The following is a 16,871-nucleotide window of genomic DNA, read 5'->3' on the forward strand; positions in this document are numbered from 1 at the left end:
AGAGCGGGCCGGGCCGGCCAGGCCTGGCCGGGGCCTGGAAGCGAGGCGGGCGGAGGAGGCCCCGCTCCCCGCCCGCGCCCGGCCCCGCGCCGTCCCCGCCCCGCCCCGCGCCCCGCGGCCCCGCGCCCCGCCGCCGCCGGCGCCCCCTCGCGCCCCGGGCGGGCCCTGCAGCCCGAGGCCCCCGGCGGGCGGCGGGGGAGGCGCGGCGGGGCGGGCCGGGGCGGCGCCGGGGAGCCGGGCCGCGGCGGGGAGCGGGGCCGCGGGGCGCGGGGCCGGGGCCGGGGCCGGGGCCGGGCCGGGGGTGCGCGGGGAAGATGGCGAACGTGGGGCTGCAGTTCCAGGCGAGCGCGGGCGACGCGGACCCGCAGAGCCGGCCCCTGCTGCTGCTCGGGCGGCTGCACCACCTGCACCGCGTGCCCTGGAGCCACGTCCGCGGGAAGCTGCAGCCCCGGGTCACCGAGGAGGTGAGCAGGCGGGCGGCGGCCGCCCCGCGCCCGGGGAGCCCGGCCCGGCCCGGCGCGCGCCCCGCCTCGTCCCGCCCGCAGGCCCCGGCGCACCCGGGCCCGGCCATTGTCTCGGCCCCGGCCCCGCCCGCCCCGGCCGCCCGCCCGCCCGCCCCGGCCGCGCCACCTGCGCCCGGGCCCGCGCCCGGCGCCCCGGAGGCCCCAGGCCCGCGCCCGCGCGGCGCGCCTCGCCTCGTGGCCCTGACCCCTGACCCCGCTTCCGTGGGAGCGGCGAGGCCCCGGAGCCCGCGCTTCCGGTGTTGAAAGCAGAGGGTCCCCGAGGGCCCCGCCAGCCCGGGCCTAGCCCCGCCAGGGCGGAAGGGCGCCCGCCAGACACGAGGCCCCGGGCCGCGCGGGGGCGCTGGGAAGGAGAGCGGGGGGCGCGCGGGGTGCTGGGGCACAGGGCGCCCGGCCCGGCAGGCCCCCCTGACGCCGCGCCCTCCTGCCCTCCCTCCCGTCCAGCTCTGGCAAGCTGCCCTGGCCACCCTCAACCCCAACCCCACCGACAGCTGCCCCCTGTACCTCAACTGCGCCACGGTGGCCGCCCTGCCGCCCCGCGTGAGCCGCCACAACAGCCCCTCGGCCGCCCACTTCATCACCAGGCTGGTGCGGACCTGCCTGCCGCCCGGGACCCATCGCTGCATCGTGGTGAGTGCAGACAGCGCCTGTGGCCACGAAGCCCGCCGCCCCGGGCGGACGGACAGGCCCCAGGGCCCCCCCCCCGGGGGCTCACACTCCGTAACCCCCACCTGCAGCCCGTCCCCATGCCGGGCTGTACCCCCACACCAGTTGAGTGGAAGATCTGAGCTTCCCACTTAGATTTCCCGGGGCACAGCTGCAGTCTGGGCCTGCCTCTCGGGCGGTGGACGGCACCGCGATTGTCTTCTGGAGCTTTCGGGGTGCTTGGGTACCCAGAACAGCACCTCTGGTTTTATCCCCGGTGGTGTAGGTATGGGGGTGCCTTGCTGCAATGAGGCTGTCAGGCAGCTCCTGACGGCAGCTCCCGCGCCCGCCCTGCCTTTCTCCCCCCCGCAGATGGTCTGTGAGCAGCCCGACATCTTTGCCTCAGCTTGTGCCCTGGCCCGGGCCTTCCCGCTCTTCACCTACCGCTCCGGGGCTTCCCGTCGTACGGAAAAGAGGACGGTCACCGTGGAGTTCTTCCTAGTGGGACAAGACAATGGGCCTGTGGAAGTGTCCACATTGCAAGTGGGTATCTGGAGGGGCAGACCATGTGTGTCCTTGGGAGCTCCCTTCCCCAGGGAAAGGCTTCCTGGGTTCCCGGGAGCCCCAAGAGCTCAGTGGGCCCCTCTCCAGCGGCGTGGGCTTTGTTTGTGCAGTGCCGTTCTGTTTCGCGTTTATTGAGCATCTACCTAGTGCCACTGCACATCTCCTCCCTCATCGCAGAGCCTTTTTTACTTGTGTTATTTTACCCAAGCCTACGATTAGGGAAGGCTCCTTTGCAGGCAGGCTGGACCAGAAGTGAGTCCCAGGCTGTCAGTGCGGGTCGGGCCGGGCGCACGCTCCCTTTCCAGTGGCCTGGTCCACCCTGTCCCTCCTACTTCCGCCTTCAGCCCCAGGTTGGCCCTGAGCAGCTGCTTGGTCTGTTCTTCTCTCGATGAGGAAGTGGGAGCTCGCTCCCATCTGTGCCATCTTGGATCCACTCTCTTTTCTCTCTTTATTGCCAAACTTTGTCACAAACATTGTCTAATTGCTTTGCTCAGTGAATTCCCTCTCCCGCCCACTCACCCACCCCCTCCTGCCATTTCGGATGGTCTGTGTGCCTGCCTGCCTGCCTCCTGGACCAGATCACCCCTCTCCCGGGATCTCGTCCCCGGCTCCCCGCCGGCCCCAGCCAGCCAGCGCTTCTCCCCGCTCCCCGCTGCCCCCGCCCTCGCCCCCCATGTCCCCTCTGGCCTCCTCCTCCCCACTCGGAGTGGTGGCAGACACCTTGGGCTCCAGCTGGCTGTCAGACGCTGATGGCCGCTCCTCCCTGGGCCTGGGGGCGGGGGGTGGGGGGGCTTCCTGAGCCCCAGGCCTGTCTTCCAGCAGGTGCCAGGCGAGAGCCCAGGGCTTCACGCCCCACCCCCCGCCCCGCCCGCCCGCCCACTCCAAGCCCTTGTCTCCCTGGCCAGCTCCCGCCCCGCCACGATGGGCCTTACGCTCCACTTCACCGTCTTCCAGCTTAGCCAGCTCGCTTCACGTCTGACACCCCACGCGGCCTTTCCTGGCCTCTCTCTCTAACCTCTCCCTCCCCACCCAGTCCTGTGGCCTCGTGTTCCGCCACTCCGAGGACTGGCCCGTGGTCATCGGGTGCGGGCCTCGGTCCCTCGGGCAGCGTGGACTGTGAGTCTAGCCTGAGGCCCGCACACAGTAGGTTCTCAGGCGAACGCGGAGGGAGGGAGCGAGCGGCCTGCCTGCCCCTGGCCGTGCGCACAGGGAGGCCTGGGCTCCTCTTGCTCCCGCTGCCTTCCTCGTGCGGGGCGTGGGGCCCCTGGGGCGGCCGGGTCACGTCCGCCTCTCTGGAGGCCCGGCCACTGACAGGCGGGACGAGTCCTATCGAGCTGTCAGCCCCCGGGCCCCTACCTCGAGGGGTTTAATTACCTGGGACAGGCAGCGGCTCTCCCGGTCATCAGCCCGCGGCGGGGGCGGCGGAATCGACCCGCCAGGCGGTGATGAACTCGGTGCCGCTGCCCCCGCGGGCCCCTCGCTGCTCGGCTCTTAATATCCGCTCCCGGCCAGCGCCGAGGCGCTGACGCACACAGCTGTCTGGGGACCGGGAGGCCCCGGCATGGACGGTGGGGACTGAGGGGGGCCAGGAGCTTGGGGTCAGCCGAGAGCACAGATCTGTGGGAAGAGAAGAGGGCGGGCAGGGATCTTGGGCCGGGCTGGGGAAGACTTGGGTCAGCACTTGCGTGGCGACCCTCTCTGAGCCACCTTCCCTAGCACTGAGGTCCACTGGGGTCGGAACCACCCGGAGCTGGCTAGGTGCACGTTCTTGGGTACCTCCCCCCCCCCACCGGTGCCAGGTGACACGTGACCTCCCTGTGGCGGTGTCCACCCTATGCTTCCTTCCTCGTCCGTGCGCAAAGCAGGCTGTCCACGGACAAGCGGGGCAGCCAGCGCCCTCCTGGGGCCTGTGACACATGGACCCACGAGGAAAGGGCACCTGGAAGCACCCGGCTGATGTGCAGAGAATCCAGAAGCATCTCCGGGCCTGGGCGCTGTCCCTGAGCCTCTCTGTGCTCCAGGCCTGCGCTCTACCACTTGAGCCGCAGCGCCACTTGCAGCTCTTATTATTAGTTTATTGGAGCTAAGCGTTTCAGAGCCGGCCCAGGCTGGCTTCAAAGCGCAGTCCTCAGCCCTCAGCCTCCTGAGCCGCTGGGGTGACAGGCGTGAGCCGCTGGCCCCGTCCCTCTTCCTCTCCTGATGCCCTGTGAGTGGCCCCAAAGTCTCTCTAGGAACTTGGTGGCTTCTGACATCTTTGTGTCCCTGGGGAGACGGATGAGGACGGGACGCTCCCCCCGCCCCCCCCCCCCCGGTCCCAGGGCCCCAGTGATGGCCTTTCCGTTTCTCTAGTGCTTAACCAGCACCACGGAGGGCGTGCGGCTGGCAGCTCGCATCGTGGACACGCCCTGCAACGAGATGAACACCGACATCTTCCTCGAGGTTGGTGCTCTGGGGCGCCGGGGAGGGCGGACGCCGGCGGGTGGGGAGGGCTCCACCCCAGGCCAAGGCCCGTCCACGCACCCGCGAGGCGAGGGCTGCTTACGGTTCGGCCATCCTCCCCGTCCCAGGAGGCCAGCGGCCTCCGCCAGGGGACTCGGGGAGGCCCACCGAGGGACTGCAGCCCGGAGCTGCAGGAAGCCGGGCGGGGGGGGGTGGGGGTGGGCTTCTCGGGGCCCAGTCACGCGGGGCCGGGGCCCTCCGCCACCTTGAGTCAGGCCTCCCTCACGTGTCTCCGCTTTGTCTTTGGTTTTTTTTCCATGAACACATCCAGGAGATTAGCAAAGTCGGGAAAGAGCTGGGGATCGCCCCCACGGTCATTCGGGATGAGGAACTGAAGACCAGAGGATTTGGAGGTGTGTGGGGCTGGAGGGCGTGGCCAGGGGCACCTGGGCGGGGGGGGGCCGAGGGGGGGCATGTGGCAGGGGGTCTCGGACGTCATGTGGCTTTGGGACTCGAACCCTCAGCCCGGGTCCCGGGTTCTGGGAAGCAGGCAGTCCTTTGGGGAGGTACGGGCAGCCGTTCTGGAAGCCGCCAGACCCCGGTTCTTCCTGCACCCCGCCCTCCCCGCTCTCTGGGCAGCACACAGGGCCTTTCGGGCCCCGGAACACCCCGGTCTGTGTCCACGTCGGGGCCTTTGAGGATGGCCGTCCGTCTGAAAAGTGTCCCCTAAGTCATTCCCATGACCATGCTGCCCCCACCCCACCCCCGCGACTCTCCCTCTTCCTCCGCATCTCCCCAACTTCCCAGGACTGGCAGGAGGGAGCCCGAGGGCTGGGCTGCCGGGGGGGGGGGGGCGGGGGGCGTCAGGAGCTTTCGGGAAGGCTCCGGCTGCAGACCCCTCTTAGGGCAGCTCCCGGGACGGCTGCGCTGCGCCCGCAGGGTGTCCAGGGAGAGTGGGGAGGTGTGAGCCGGGGCCCGAGGTCTCCGCAGGCCCCTAGGGGCGAGGCCCAAGGCCCGTCAAGCCCCCCGCTCCGCGGGGGGACCTGAGCTTCTCAGGGGAGGTGACGCTCGCGCGAGTCCCGCAGCACGCGTGGGAGTTTGTCAGGAGGCCGCTACTTCTGTCACCGTTGCTGTCATCGTTCGGCCCAGTGGCGAGGGGCGTCTGGAGGCCCGGCCTCTGCCCTCCAGCAGGCCCCGCTTTTCCCGGGAAGAGAGGCCGTGGGAGCGGAGAGCGGGCAGGCCCGGCGCCCCTCGGACGTCCGGCCCACGTGGCCCAGCGGCACTTGACGCGGTGTCAGGAGCTGCGCCCCGTTCGCATCCCCCGCCCCGTGCTGGCCAGGAGCCCGGGCTGGGCAGCCCAGCCGTCTACTGCCCGACCAGGGGGTCCCAGCGCCGCCTGAGCCTCACCCGCCCCCCCCCCGCAGGGATCTATGGGGTCGGCAAAGCTGCCCTCCGGCCCCCGGCCCTGGCCGTCCTCAGCCACACGCCTGCTGGAGCCACGCAGACCATCGCCTGGGTGGGCAAGGGCATCGTCTACGACACCGGGGGCCTCAGCATCAAAGGGAAGGTGAGGGGCGCCCTGGGGAGGGGGGGCCAGCCGGTCCACTGCCCCAGACGGGGGCGAAGGGGGGCGGGGGCTGGGGGCAGGAGGTGTGGGGGAGCTCCGAGTCTGCCAGGCTGTTCCCGTTCCAAAGAGAGAGCCCGGTTCAGGCTGGAAGCCCGGCCTCCGAACCCTCACTCCAAGCACCGGTCGGGGACCAAAGAGTCCGGGCAGCACCCAGAAAGGAGCCACAGAAACGATGAGTGGAGTAGAGAGCAGAGCCCAGGGAGGCAAGGTTCAAAAGCGGGGTGACGCCCGTGTCCCCCCCACATCCCAGAGAGTACGCTGGTGGGGAGACTCGACGTGTCCTCCTGGCCCAGAGGGTGTTGGAGGACACAGGAAGGCGTCCCGTTGATGGCTGGTTTTGGCCCCGTGTGAACTCAGGAGGCCTTGGCTCCCAGCTGGCGGCCTCGGCCGGGCTGGGGCAGCGGGGCGCCCCTCTCTTGCCCCCCACTCATCTGTCCCAGCGACGCCGCTGGGGGGGGGGGGATGCCCGCACCTTGTGAGCACTGGTGTGCTGCAGTACCAGGAGCGGGGTAGTCAGTTCTTAACTTCTCTTCTAAACAACAAAAGCGTTTCCAGACTACTCAGGAAATGAAATTAATAATGCAAGTTTAAAAGTTACCCTACCGGCAACAGCAAATATTCTTTTGTTGAATTCCGTAGATATTATCGTGCAGGGGGGAAAATTGAAAAGAAAATAAATATTCCAGCACCACTGAAGAAAACAGCAGCATATTAACACTTCGAATATCATTAATATATTTTTAATAGGAAACCATGCGAGTCTCCATCTTGGTCTGTAGGATGAACCGGCGGTTGCATTGATGTGGGGTGGGGGTCTTCAGGCTGGACCACTGCTAGCCAGGAGCCAGCTCTGCTGTGGGGCCTCCATGCAGTGCGTCTGAGGATTAAACTGCGAGGAGCTCCTTTCCTTCCTTCCTTCCTCCCTCCCTCCCTTCCTCCCTCCCTTCCTCCCTCCCTCCCTCCCTCCCTCCCTCCCTTCCTTCCTTCCTTCCTTCCTTCCCTCCTTCTTTCCCTCCTTCCCTCCCTCCTTCTCCTTCCTTCCTTCCTTCCTTCCTTCCTTCCTCCCTCCCTCCCTCCCTCCCTCCCTCCCTTCCTTCCTTCCTTCCTTCCCTCCTTCTTTCCCTCCTTCCCTCCCTCCTTCTTCCTTCCTTCCTTCCTTCCCTCCTTCCTTCCTCCCTCCCTCCCTCCCTCCCTCCTTCCTTCCTTCCCTCCCTCCCTCCCTCCCTCCCTCCCTCCTTCCTTCCCTCCCTCCCTCCCTCCCTCCCTCCTTCCTTCCCTCCTCCCTCCCTCCCTCCCTCCTTCCTTCCTTCCTTCCCTCCCTCCCTTCCCTCCCTCCCTCCCTCCCTCCCTCCCTGACTCAGGACTCACACTTGTCAGCGCCTCTCCTCTACCCCTTTGCATTGCTTATTTTCAAGACAGGCTCTCCCTGCATGCCTGGACCAGCCTACGCTACGATCCTCTTTACCCACGCCTCCCTCTGTCACAGGGCGGGGGGGGGGGGGGGCGTAGGCATGCGCCATTTTATCCAGCCGCAGGCACTGTGCCATGGGGGGGCAGGGTCAGGATCCTGGCCTCTTCCGTGGCGAGACCGGTCTGCAGGCGTGTGGACAGCGGGGCTGGTGTGACCACACCACGAGTCTTCTTGAGTCTCTTTTTTGAATTTATTTTTATAACCAGCTCAAGTATCTCCGTACTCAGAATGGGCTGGCATCCCTTTGGGGTGAGCCTCAGCCTCCCGGGGCGTTCATGGGGCCCGGCACGTGGCTGGATCTGCACGCACAGTCTGAGACAGGCGTGGAAGTGCACCTAGCAGGCTCTCACCCAGGCGCCACCTCGAGGGCACGGATGTGGGAACGGCCCCTTCTCCAAAGGCCAGCCGAGCTCCCCATCTCAGGTGGCAGGTGGGGGGGGTACCCGGAGGGGGCGTGCGCACGGCTCTCCCCCGCTTCTGCTCCGCCTCCCGGAACCCCGCCTCACACTGGAAAGCGCCGGCCCCTAAGCCCTTCTGTTTACCTTTGTGCTGCGTACTCAGTGGCAATTAAAACTCAGAAGCGTCAAAGATAGCGATAATTTGTTTGAAAATGACAACAAATCTGTTCTCTAAAAGAGTCTAATCTTACAAAAATAACTTTCCAAAATGAGAAAGAGTTAGAAATGTGCATTCCCGCGTATTTTTTTGGTTTTTTTGCCAGTTCCCTTAGTGTCTGCTTGATAGAAGTCAGTTGGGGCCTCGCCTCTGCCCCCCACATCTGTCCGTCTTGATGTCATTTCAGTTGAAATGTGCCAAGAAAGTCAGGGCCTCCCACCGTTGAAAGCTGCAGGCCTCCTCAGTTAACTGTGGACGATCTTTGCTGCAACACCGAAACTCCACAGGTGGCACTGGAGGTGGGGGTGGGGTGTTTTAAATGGCTGCAGGACGACTCTGCAGTTGTGTGAGAAGGTCCACCTCGGGCCTGGCGCGTGTGATTTCTGTGATCTCACGTGGGTTGTGTGGAGCGCGTTAACGTGCAGAGTCAGGCAGAAGCTCCACGTGTGGACACGCTCCCTTCTTTCGTGACGTTGGGAACACATTCCCCCGGCCCGGTGCGCTCGCCGGACAACTGGTGGGCCCCAGAGAGCCGGGGGCCAGAGCCCTCAAGTTTCCAGAGCTCTGACTTCAGGAGAGCGGGAGACGGAGGCTCCTGGGGTTCGCGTGGGGCGCTTGGGGGCGGCTTTAGTTTTCCAAGGGGAAAAAGCTAGGGACCCCTTCTTCACTTGGGGGCCGTGACCTCGATGGTGACATTCTCCCCATTTTCCCCCATCACAGCTTCCATGCTACGGGTTCAAAGGTCAACCGAGGGGGAAAGGCAGGGGACCTTTTGTAAACGTGGGAGAGGCATCGGGCGTTGGAGAAACCGAGGGGATGCTTGTTCCTTGCGGGGCGCTCTGAAGCCGTAGGATGCCAGCCAGACTCGTTGCTCCATTTTTTCCTATTTAAACAATCCTGCGCTTTCCTGCCCAGTAGGTCAGAAAGATGGCTTCTTCTCAATAGTGCTAGCTCGCTCCTTTTCATTCGGCTTCATTATAAAAGCAGCTCCATTTGCGTCTGAAAATGCTTTCCACTAAAATTCAAGGCTCGCGTCATACAATAAAGGTTCAGAAATCACTCTGTGCACTTGAAGCTGCAATCCGTACGTCTGGGGACCTGCTGTCGGCTTCACACGTGAACCTGCCCATTCAGTTTAGTCGGGAACCGAACCGCGGGTATCCGCTCTCAGGAGGTGACATGGAGGAGGGAGGGGGCCGGCCACGCAGGCCGGCAGGCCCGGGGGCTCGTGGGCCTTCCCCGGCCACGTGTGCTCGGGAGCGCCGGGGCTGTCCGGAAACGAAAGGGCCCCCTCCTTGCTTCTAGAGCGCGCCCCCTCGGCCTGGGGCGATCTCATGAGTTCCACGGGGGCTCGCGTGGCCGGCCGTGGGGGCCACGTGAGCCGCTGTCAGCCGGTTCCGTGTCCGTGACTCACCGTCTCTCTTGATGTCTTGGTACCACTGCAGACGACCATGCCGGGGATGAAGCGCGATTGTGGGGGCGCCGCCGCCATCCTGGGGGCCTTCAGAGCTGCCATCAAGCAGGTGAGGCCCTGTCCCCACAGGGGCTGCCGTGGCTTCTCCCGGGGGCCTCGCCCTTGCCTCAGGCTGCCCCCCCCCACCCCCGCAATCCGCACAGCTAGACTCGCCCTTCCTCTGCACGCGGGGTCCTTGGTGGCCCCTGAGGGCTCCTCGCCTTCTTCCGGAGCTGTTCCTTTGTTTCTTCTTTTAAGTTGGAAATCCTAAAAACAGAGGGGTTTCGGTTCCATACGTTAGGGGAGGAGCCCATATCCTCTGGACGCGTCACCCTGTCCTCCCTCCCAGTTTTTCCCTTCCACCCCACCCGCGAGCTGCACCGCTCATTGTCAGCGTAGTGTCTGGCGAGTGCCACTGCCACGCTCGTTCACCTTCGTCTCTCCATTTCCGTGCCCCCCTTATACTCCCAAAGACACTCCGACAAACGGGACACAAAGAAAACAAAAGCAGCAAGCAAGGAAAACCAAACACCTCCTGTTTCCATTTCCTGGAGTTCATTTAGATGCGTGCTGTTGTGTGTGGTCGGAGGGATATAGGCATTGCACCTTTCTGTGCCTCTCCTAAGAGTGTCCCCCTCTGGCCTCACTGCATGCGAATGCCCAGAGACCTGTATAGTGGGTTATGTCCCGGTGTATTTTAGATCTCGCTTCCACATACGAGAGCAAACACGTGCCCTTTGTCACTCTGAGCATGGCTTACCTCACTTAACATGGTTTGTTCTAGTTCCATCCATCTCCCTGAAAGTGACATTGTGTTGCTCTTTCTAATGGCTGGGTGAGATTCCACCGTGTATAGGTACGCCATTGTTTGGATCCACTCGTGTATGTAGGGCATCTGGGATGCTTCCCTATCTTAGCTATTGTGAATAGTGCAGCCATGAACATGGATGGGCAGGTGTCTTTCACATACCCTGGCTCGTGATGTTCAGGGTAGACGCCCAGGAGTGGCATGGCTGGGTCGTAGGGAAGGTCCATGTTTCGTTTTCTGAGGACTCCAGACTGCTTTCTAGAGTGGTTGTACTCGTTTATATCCCACCAGCAGTGCAGTAGGGGTCCTTTGTCCCCACATCCCCACCGATATTGTTTTTGTTGTTCGCATTCACCGTGTTGGCCAGTCTCATTGGGGAGAGATGGAATCTGAGTTGTTTTGATTTGTGTTTCCTTTATGGCCAGGGATGATGAGCATTTCCTCGTGTGTTTCTTTGCCATTTTTACCTCTTCTCCTTAGCTCCTCAGCCCATTTAGTAATTGGTTTATTAGGTTCGGGATTAGTTGCTTGGGCTCCTTGTATGTTCTGGATATTATACTGGATATAAAATATTTAGAAATAGACCTAACCAAAGAAGCAAAAAAACTTTTATAGCAAAAACTATAAAAATGTGAAAAAAAAAGAAATCAAAGATGACATTAGGAAATAGGAAGACATTCCATGTTCATGGATAGATAGAATTAATATTGTAAAAATGGCCATACTGACAAAAGTGGTCTATAAATTTAATGCAATCCCCATAAAAATCCCAGTGAAGTTCTTTACTGAGATAGAGAAAGCAATCCAAATATTCATATGGAAAAACAAAAGACCTTGAATAGCCAAAGCAATTTCAGGCAAAAAAAAAAAATATGCTGGTGTTATCACAATCCCAAACATCAAGCTCTACTACAGAGCTGTAACAACAACATCTTGGCATTGGCACAAAAACAGACCTGAAGATCAATGGAACCAACTAGAAGACCCAGAAATAAAACCCTATACTTAAAATGAGCTGATATTTGATAAGGGAGCCAAAGATATATGGTGGGAAAAAATAGCCTCATTGATAACAGGTGTTGGGAAAACTGGACATCTATAAGCAGCAAACAAAAAGTACATCCCTGTCTATCACTATGAGCAAATAGCTCAAAGTGGATCCAAGACCCCAACGTCAGACCCCAAACTTTGAAATGACAGCAAGAAGGACTAGGAGAAACACTAGAACTCACAGGCAGAGGTGGGAACTTTGAGCAGAGTCCCAGGGGCACAGCAGATAGGAGAGGGACTTGGGAAGTAGGATGACATCAAACTAGAAAGTTTCTGCACCGCCAAGGATACAGTTATTAAACTAGAAAGAGCCGGCAGACGCGGCGAGCGTCTTCACCAGCAATGCACCGACAAGGGCCTGGTACCCAAAATTTCACAGGCCAGATCCACGCTTGCTTAGGGCTCTCATAACCTGCAGAAAGAGCCAGCGTGTGGCTCTGGGGGCAGCTGGGAGCAATCCACCCGTGCTGAAATTGCAGATTGGAGGTAGGGGAACAGGCCTTTGAGCCCCCCCCCCCAGCCTAAGCAGCGCCCAGGCCTCAAAGCTTCTAGCCTCTCCTCGCTTGGGATACCTTCCCCTGCATTGGCCCAGGACCTGCCAGGACTGCCCGGGCTGGCAGCAGGAGAGCTCCGGGGCTGAGCGCTGTTCTCTGCCTCTGGGGATATCTGTCCATCCCTCCCCAGCTGTCTGTGAGTCTGAGGGGGCTCCCTGAGAGACGGGCAGCCCCCGTCTAACCGGGCCCTCCGTCGCGTCTTCCCCAGGGCTTCAGAGACAACCTCCACGCCGTGTTCTGCCTGGCCGAGAATGCAGTGGGCCCCCACTCCACGCGGCCCGACGACATCCACCTGCTCTACTCGGGAAAGTAAGGCCGCGGGGCTCCCCGTCGGGCCAGCCTCGGCGCGGGGAGCCTCCGGCACGCAGGCAGGGGTGCCGGGGGCCACTGGGCACCCCTGAGCTGAGGTCTCTGCCACCCCCCCCTCGTCCCCCCAGGACCGTGGAAATCAACAACACGGACGCGGAGGGCAGGCTGGTGCTGGCGGACGGCGTGTCCTACGCCTGCAAAGACCTGGGAGCTGACATCATCCTGGACATGGCCACGCTCACGGGGGCGCAGGTGGGGGCCTCTCGCTCTGCACCCCAAGAGCCTGAGTCTGCTCGGCCCGGGGTGGGGAGGCAGATGGGGCTTGGCGCTGTTGTCCCTGGTCCCAGCTCCCGCGGGAGAAGGCGGGGTGCGTGGGAAAGGCCCCGTCCCCCCGAGGGGCTGATGCTCACTGTTCCTCTTCCTGTGTGGCCCCCTCCCCGCCTCGCTCCGGCCTGGTCTCGCGTGTCCGTCACGTTTTCCCCGGGGGCCCCGGGGCCCGGGTGCCGTCTGCCCAGAGCATCGCGACGGGGAAGTACCACGCGGCCGTGCTGACCAACAGGGCGGAGTGGGAGGCGGCGTGCGTGAAGGCGGGCCGGCAGTGCGGGGACCTGGTGCACCCGCTCGTCTACTGCCCCGAGCTGCACTTCAGCGAGTTCACCTCGGCCGTGGCCGACATGAAGAACTCGGTGGCGGTAGGCGGGGGGGGGGCACGGGGGGCAGGGGGCGGGCAGTAGCCACCCCACGCCCCACGTCACGCGGGTCTGGCCTCCGTAGCCTTCCAGGGGAGCCCTCCCGGCCGGGTGTCCTGCCCCGGGGTCCCTCGACCCGCCTGGGGGCCTTGAAGACCGCAGGGAGGGGGTGGCTGAGGAAAGGGGGGGCAGGGTGGGTGGGAGCGGGCGCCCACACCGCCCTCTGGCCCCCTCAGGACAGAGACAACAGCCCCAGCTCGTGCGCGGGCCTCTTCATCGCCTCCCACATCGGCTTTGACTGGCCGGGGGTCTGGGTCCACGTGGACATCGCCGCTCCCGTGCACGCCGTGAGTGCGGGCCTCGCCCTTGCGGGGCGCCCCCCCCCCCCCCGCTAACACCCCTGTCCTCCCTCGGCTCCGCCCCGCACTCGGGCTGTTGGGGGTCACGGTCTGGCCCAGCGTCCGGCCGGCTGCGGAGCCCCCGGCCTCTGGGACAGAGCAGGGCGGCCGTGTGCCCGGCGGAACCCCTCCCACCCTGGGGAGCCGTGGGGCGCCCCGTTGCCGGCTCCACTTGGCCTGCGGGACAGGGCTGGGAAGGCCGAGACTTTGTGTTCTGGGACCCCATGGCTGGGGGGGGAACCTGGGCCCTTGGGGCCACGGCATCCCGGGACCCCATGGCTGGGAGGTGGGGGGACCCGGGCCCTTGGGACCACGGCACCCCGGGACCCCATGGCTGGGAGGTGGGGGGACCCGGGCCCTTGGGACCACGGCACCCCGGGACCCCATGGCTGGGAGGTGGGGGGACCCGGGCCCTTGGGACCACGGCACCCCGGGACCCCATGGCTGGGAGGTGGGGGGACCCGGGCCCTTGGGACCACGGCACCCCGGGACCCCATGGCTTTCTGCCCTGCGTGCACAGGGCGAGCGAGCCACGGGCTTCGGCGTGGCCCTGCTGCTGGCGCTGTTCGGGCGCGCCTCCGAGGACCCCCTGCTGCACCTGGTGTCGCCCCTGGGCTGCGAGGCGGACGCCCCGGAGGGCGAGGCGGGGAGGGACTCGAAGAGACGCAGGCTCGTGTGAGCCCCGCCGCCGCCCGCGCGTGGATTCCCCTTAAGCAATTAAAAGATTCCATCTTGAGACGGGCTGTGGTTTGCTGTGTAATTGGGGGGGTCGTGCCGTGGGGTCCCCGCCAACCCCCCCCCCCCCGCCCCTGTCCCGGACACATGGGGCGGGCTGCGGGGACCCTGCTCCACGGGACGCGCGGAGCCCCTGTGTTCTGGAGGCTGAGTGGACCGGGCGGCTCGGCACCCCCACCTCCGCTGGAGACCCGCCCGGAGCCCGCCCGAGGCAGGCTGGCCCTGCTCCAGCCCCCCACCCCAGCCGGGGGTTCAGGATGTGGGGTCAAGGGCCAGGGGAGGAACTGAGTCCCCCTTGTGTGGGCACAAAGGGGCCTCAGCGCTGGGGCCCAGCTGCAGGCTCACAGCCGGGCCTGCGTGCCCGGCAGCAGGGCGACGGGGAGGGGGGGAGCAGCTAGAGCCCCCCGCAAAGGGCCGGGGAGGTGGGTCACGAGGCGGCGGGCAGGCAGGGCAGCCGGGAGCCGCGTCCCGGGGTTCTGATGGCGGGCGGAGGGGCGGCTTGGGGTGGACCTGAGGTGGAGGCCATGAGGCTCCCTGGTCTTCTGGGGGGCCCCGGGGGGCCTCTGGGCCGCCCTGCCCTGTGCACCCCGCAACCTGGAGGCGGAGCGGAGGCGGAGAGGCGGGCGGAAATTCCGACAGGATTCAGATCCCGGGTCCCGCGTGGAGCCGTGACTCCAGGACGAACCAGGGGACCCCTCCCCCCAGAAGCCCGCCCCTGCTCCAGCAGGCAGGCCCCCAGCCCCCAACGCGATAGGAGCGCGGGGACCCCGCAGGCCCAGCCCCCCGACACCCCATAAACGCTTGTGCGCTTGCTGCTGCCATTCTCTCCCCACAGTCTCGGTTCAGACTGTGCTCCCTGGTGAATTAGTGTTCCGCATTCTTGTTTATTTGTTTGTTCTTTAACAAAAGGTTGTTTTGGTTTGAGATTCAGCAGAAATACATGCTGCATTCCGCTTCCTCTCGTTGGGGACCCAGTAAATGAGTTGTTTTCCAGTCTGCTCGAGTCCTTGACTCAAATGAGCCTCCAACAAGATAATGTATTTAAAAGCCCTTGCAAAGGTAGCAGCCCCACGCACATGTACACGCCGGCATCACGCGTGTGCCCACCAGACAGGCGTGCAGCGCCGGAATCGTCCTGGCCCCCCAGGTGGCATGGTGGGGATCACCGTCAGGCCCTGCTGCTGCGAGGCTGGCCCCCCAAAGTCCAGCTGCCCCTTGCCCCCAACGGCACAAGGCTTCTCCCCCCTGTGCAGCTGGGCTCAGCCGCCCGTGGGGGCGGACTGGGAGGGGGGCAGCGTTTCCACGGAGGAGAACGACCAGTCCTCCCCAGGCCCAACCACAGGTCTTTTTGTGTTTTTCTGTCTTCATTCAGCTTCCGCCGGGGTCCTGAGGGCTCTTGAGATCAGTCCAGGGAGGATTCTGCAGTCAGGAAAACAAAACTAGAAACAGCTCAAAAGCCTGGTTCTCATTCACCGGCAGCAGGGAGAACAAAAGGCGGCCTCGGGCTGGAACGCTGTGTTCCTGTCGGGCCTTGCGTGCGAGAAACCCGAGGCGCCCTCCCCCCACCCTCCCCACCCCCCAGGCTCAGGAACAGCCGGGAAGCTGCTTACCTCCAGTGCCACCCCACCGCCCGCCCCCCCCCCTCACCACCTGGGTGACCAGCCTGGCCTGCCAGCCATCATCCCCGCCCCGCGTTAGTTAATTAGGCGCCACCTGCGAGCCGCCCTAAAACACCAACTCCTCCTCCACGTGGGGAGTGGAGCTCAGGGGCGGGAGAAGCCAGGGCTACCCTGCTGGAGCCAGAGGCGCTGCCCAAGGCGCCCGGGGGGGGGGGGGGAAGGGCTGGCACGACCCAGGGCGCTCCGGGGCTCATCCCAGAGCCATGGTTTGTCTTGGGTCAATCATGGGACAACACTAGTGGTCACCAGAAGAACCAAGTCGCCAGCCGTGTGCAGGGAGCCGCGGGCTGGCTCGCTTGCCGGCTGCCTGAGTTCAGCAGAGAGTCAGGAGACAGTCAGGCCCAGCGAGGACGTAATGTCACGTGATCTGTCTTCTCTCCATGCCCTCTGGCCTTTGACCTGTCCCCAGGAAAGGCCCCCAATCAGGTGTTTCCACACAAGAGTGCGGTCTGTGGGCGTCAGAGAGAAGCGCTGTGGGTAGACAGAGACGAGGCCAGTTCCCAGGGGTCACTGCCGAGCAAGGACCCGGGTACCGGGGTGACTGTGTGTGGCCAGCAGCACTCTGGGTCTCCGTTTGCTCATCCGTTCAGTTCGTGGGCCCCGCAGAGGCTTCATGAGGTCAGGTTGGAAGGTAATAGTTCAGATCTGAGCCCAACAGCACTGGCGAACAACAACAAAGATCTAGGCCAACTGAGCTTCACAAAAATCACAATACTTTGTGCATCAAAAGACACGCTCACCAAAGAAAGATGAGAGAGGGGAAAAAATGCGAGTCAGATATCAAATAAGGAATAGATACCCAGAGTATCAATAAATGCTTAAAATTCCCCAAACACAGGCTGGAGATGTAGCTCAGTACTTGGCATGCACACGGCCCTGATTCCATCCCCAGCACTGAAAAAAAAAAAAAAAAAGAAAAGAGAGAGAGAGAGAGAGAGACCCACTTATCTGGGCACAGTGGCACACACTTGTAATTCCGGCTTACTGTAGAGGCGAGGTGGGGGAATCATAGGTTCTCAAGACTACCGAGGGTAATGAAACAAAATCCCATCTCAGAAGCAAAGCAAACAAAACCCCTCCACAACACAACTCAATTCAAAACGAGCTAAGGACCTGAGCAGGTAACTCTGCGGTGGGCCCCCTCCACGCCAGCAAGCTCATGGACTGCGGTGGGCACCCTCCACGCCAGCAAGCTCATGGACTGCGGTGGGCCCCCTCCACGCCAGCGAGCACATGGACTGCGGTGGGCCCCCTCCACGCCAGCGAGCACATGGACTGCGGTGGGCCCCCTCCACGCCAGCAAGCTCATGGACT

At 63.8% G+C, this 16,871-nt stretch overlaps 1 protein-coding gene across 2 annotated transcripts; it reads left to right on the forward strand.

Annotated features, from left to right (window-relative positions):
* Positions 1-247: 247 nt before the first annotated feature.
* On the forward strand, positions 248-13,879 carry Npepl1 (aminopeptidase like 1). 2 transcript variants are annotated; one of them, XM_048349662.1, is made up of 12 exons: positions 248-464; positions 966-1,151; positions 1,539-1,709; positions 4,080-4,169; positions 4,501-4,582; positions 5,594-5,736; positions 9,328-9,405; positions 11,956-12,056; positions 12,185-12,308; positions 12,572-12,748; positions 12,982-13,092; positions 13,664-13,879. In XM_048349662.1, exons 1-12 carry the CDS (start codon positions 315-317, stop codon positions 13,820-13,822), a joined length of 1,572 nt encoding a protein of 523 aa, XP_048205619.1. In that variant the 5' UTR covers positions 248-314; the 3' UTR covers positions 13,823-13,879. The 2 variants fall into 2 exon arrangements, with proteins under 2 accessions (XP_048205619.1, XP_048205620.1); XM_048349663.1 differs by having other exon boundaries at positions 12,616-12,748.
* The last annotated feature ends 2,992 nt before the right edge of the window (positions 13,880-16,871 follow it).

This window comes from Perognathus longimembris, chromosome 6 (assembly GCF_023159225.1).
Source record: "Perognathus longimembris pacificus isolate PPM17 chromosome 6, ASM2315922v1, whole genome shotgun sequence".
NCBI lineage: Eukaryota > Metazoa > Chordata > Mammalia > Rodentia > Heteromyidae > Perognathus > Perognathus longimembris.

Excerpts from the sequence above, each read along its gene's own strand:
- Npepl1 (XM_048349662.1), top strand. The coding sequence starts at position 315 with ATGGCGAACGTGGGGCTGCAGTTCCAGGCGAGCGCGGGCGACGCGGAC. Across the intron at positions 9,406-11,955 it reads TCAGAGCTGCCATCAAGCAG|GGCTTCAGAGACAACCTCCA; the intron begins GTGAGGCCCTGT and ends CGTCTTCCCCAG. Across the intron at positions 12,749-12,981 it reads ACATGAAGAACTCGGTGGCG|GACAGAGACAACAGCCCCAG; the intron begins GTAGGCGGGGGG and ends TGGCCCCCTCAG.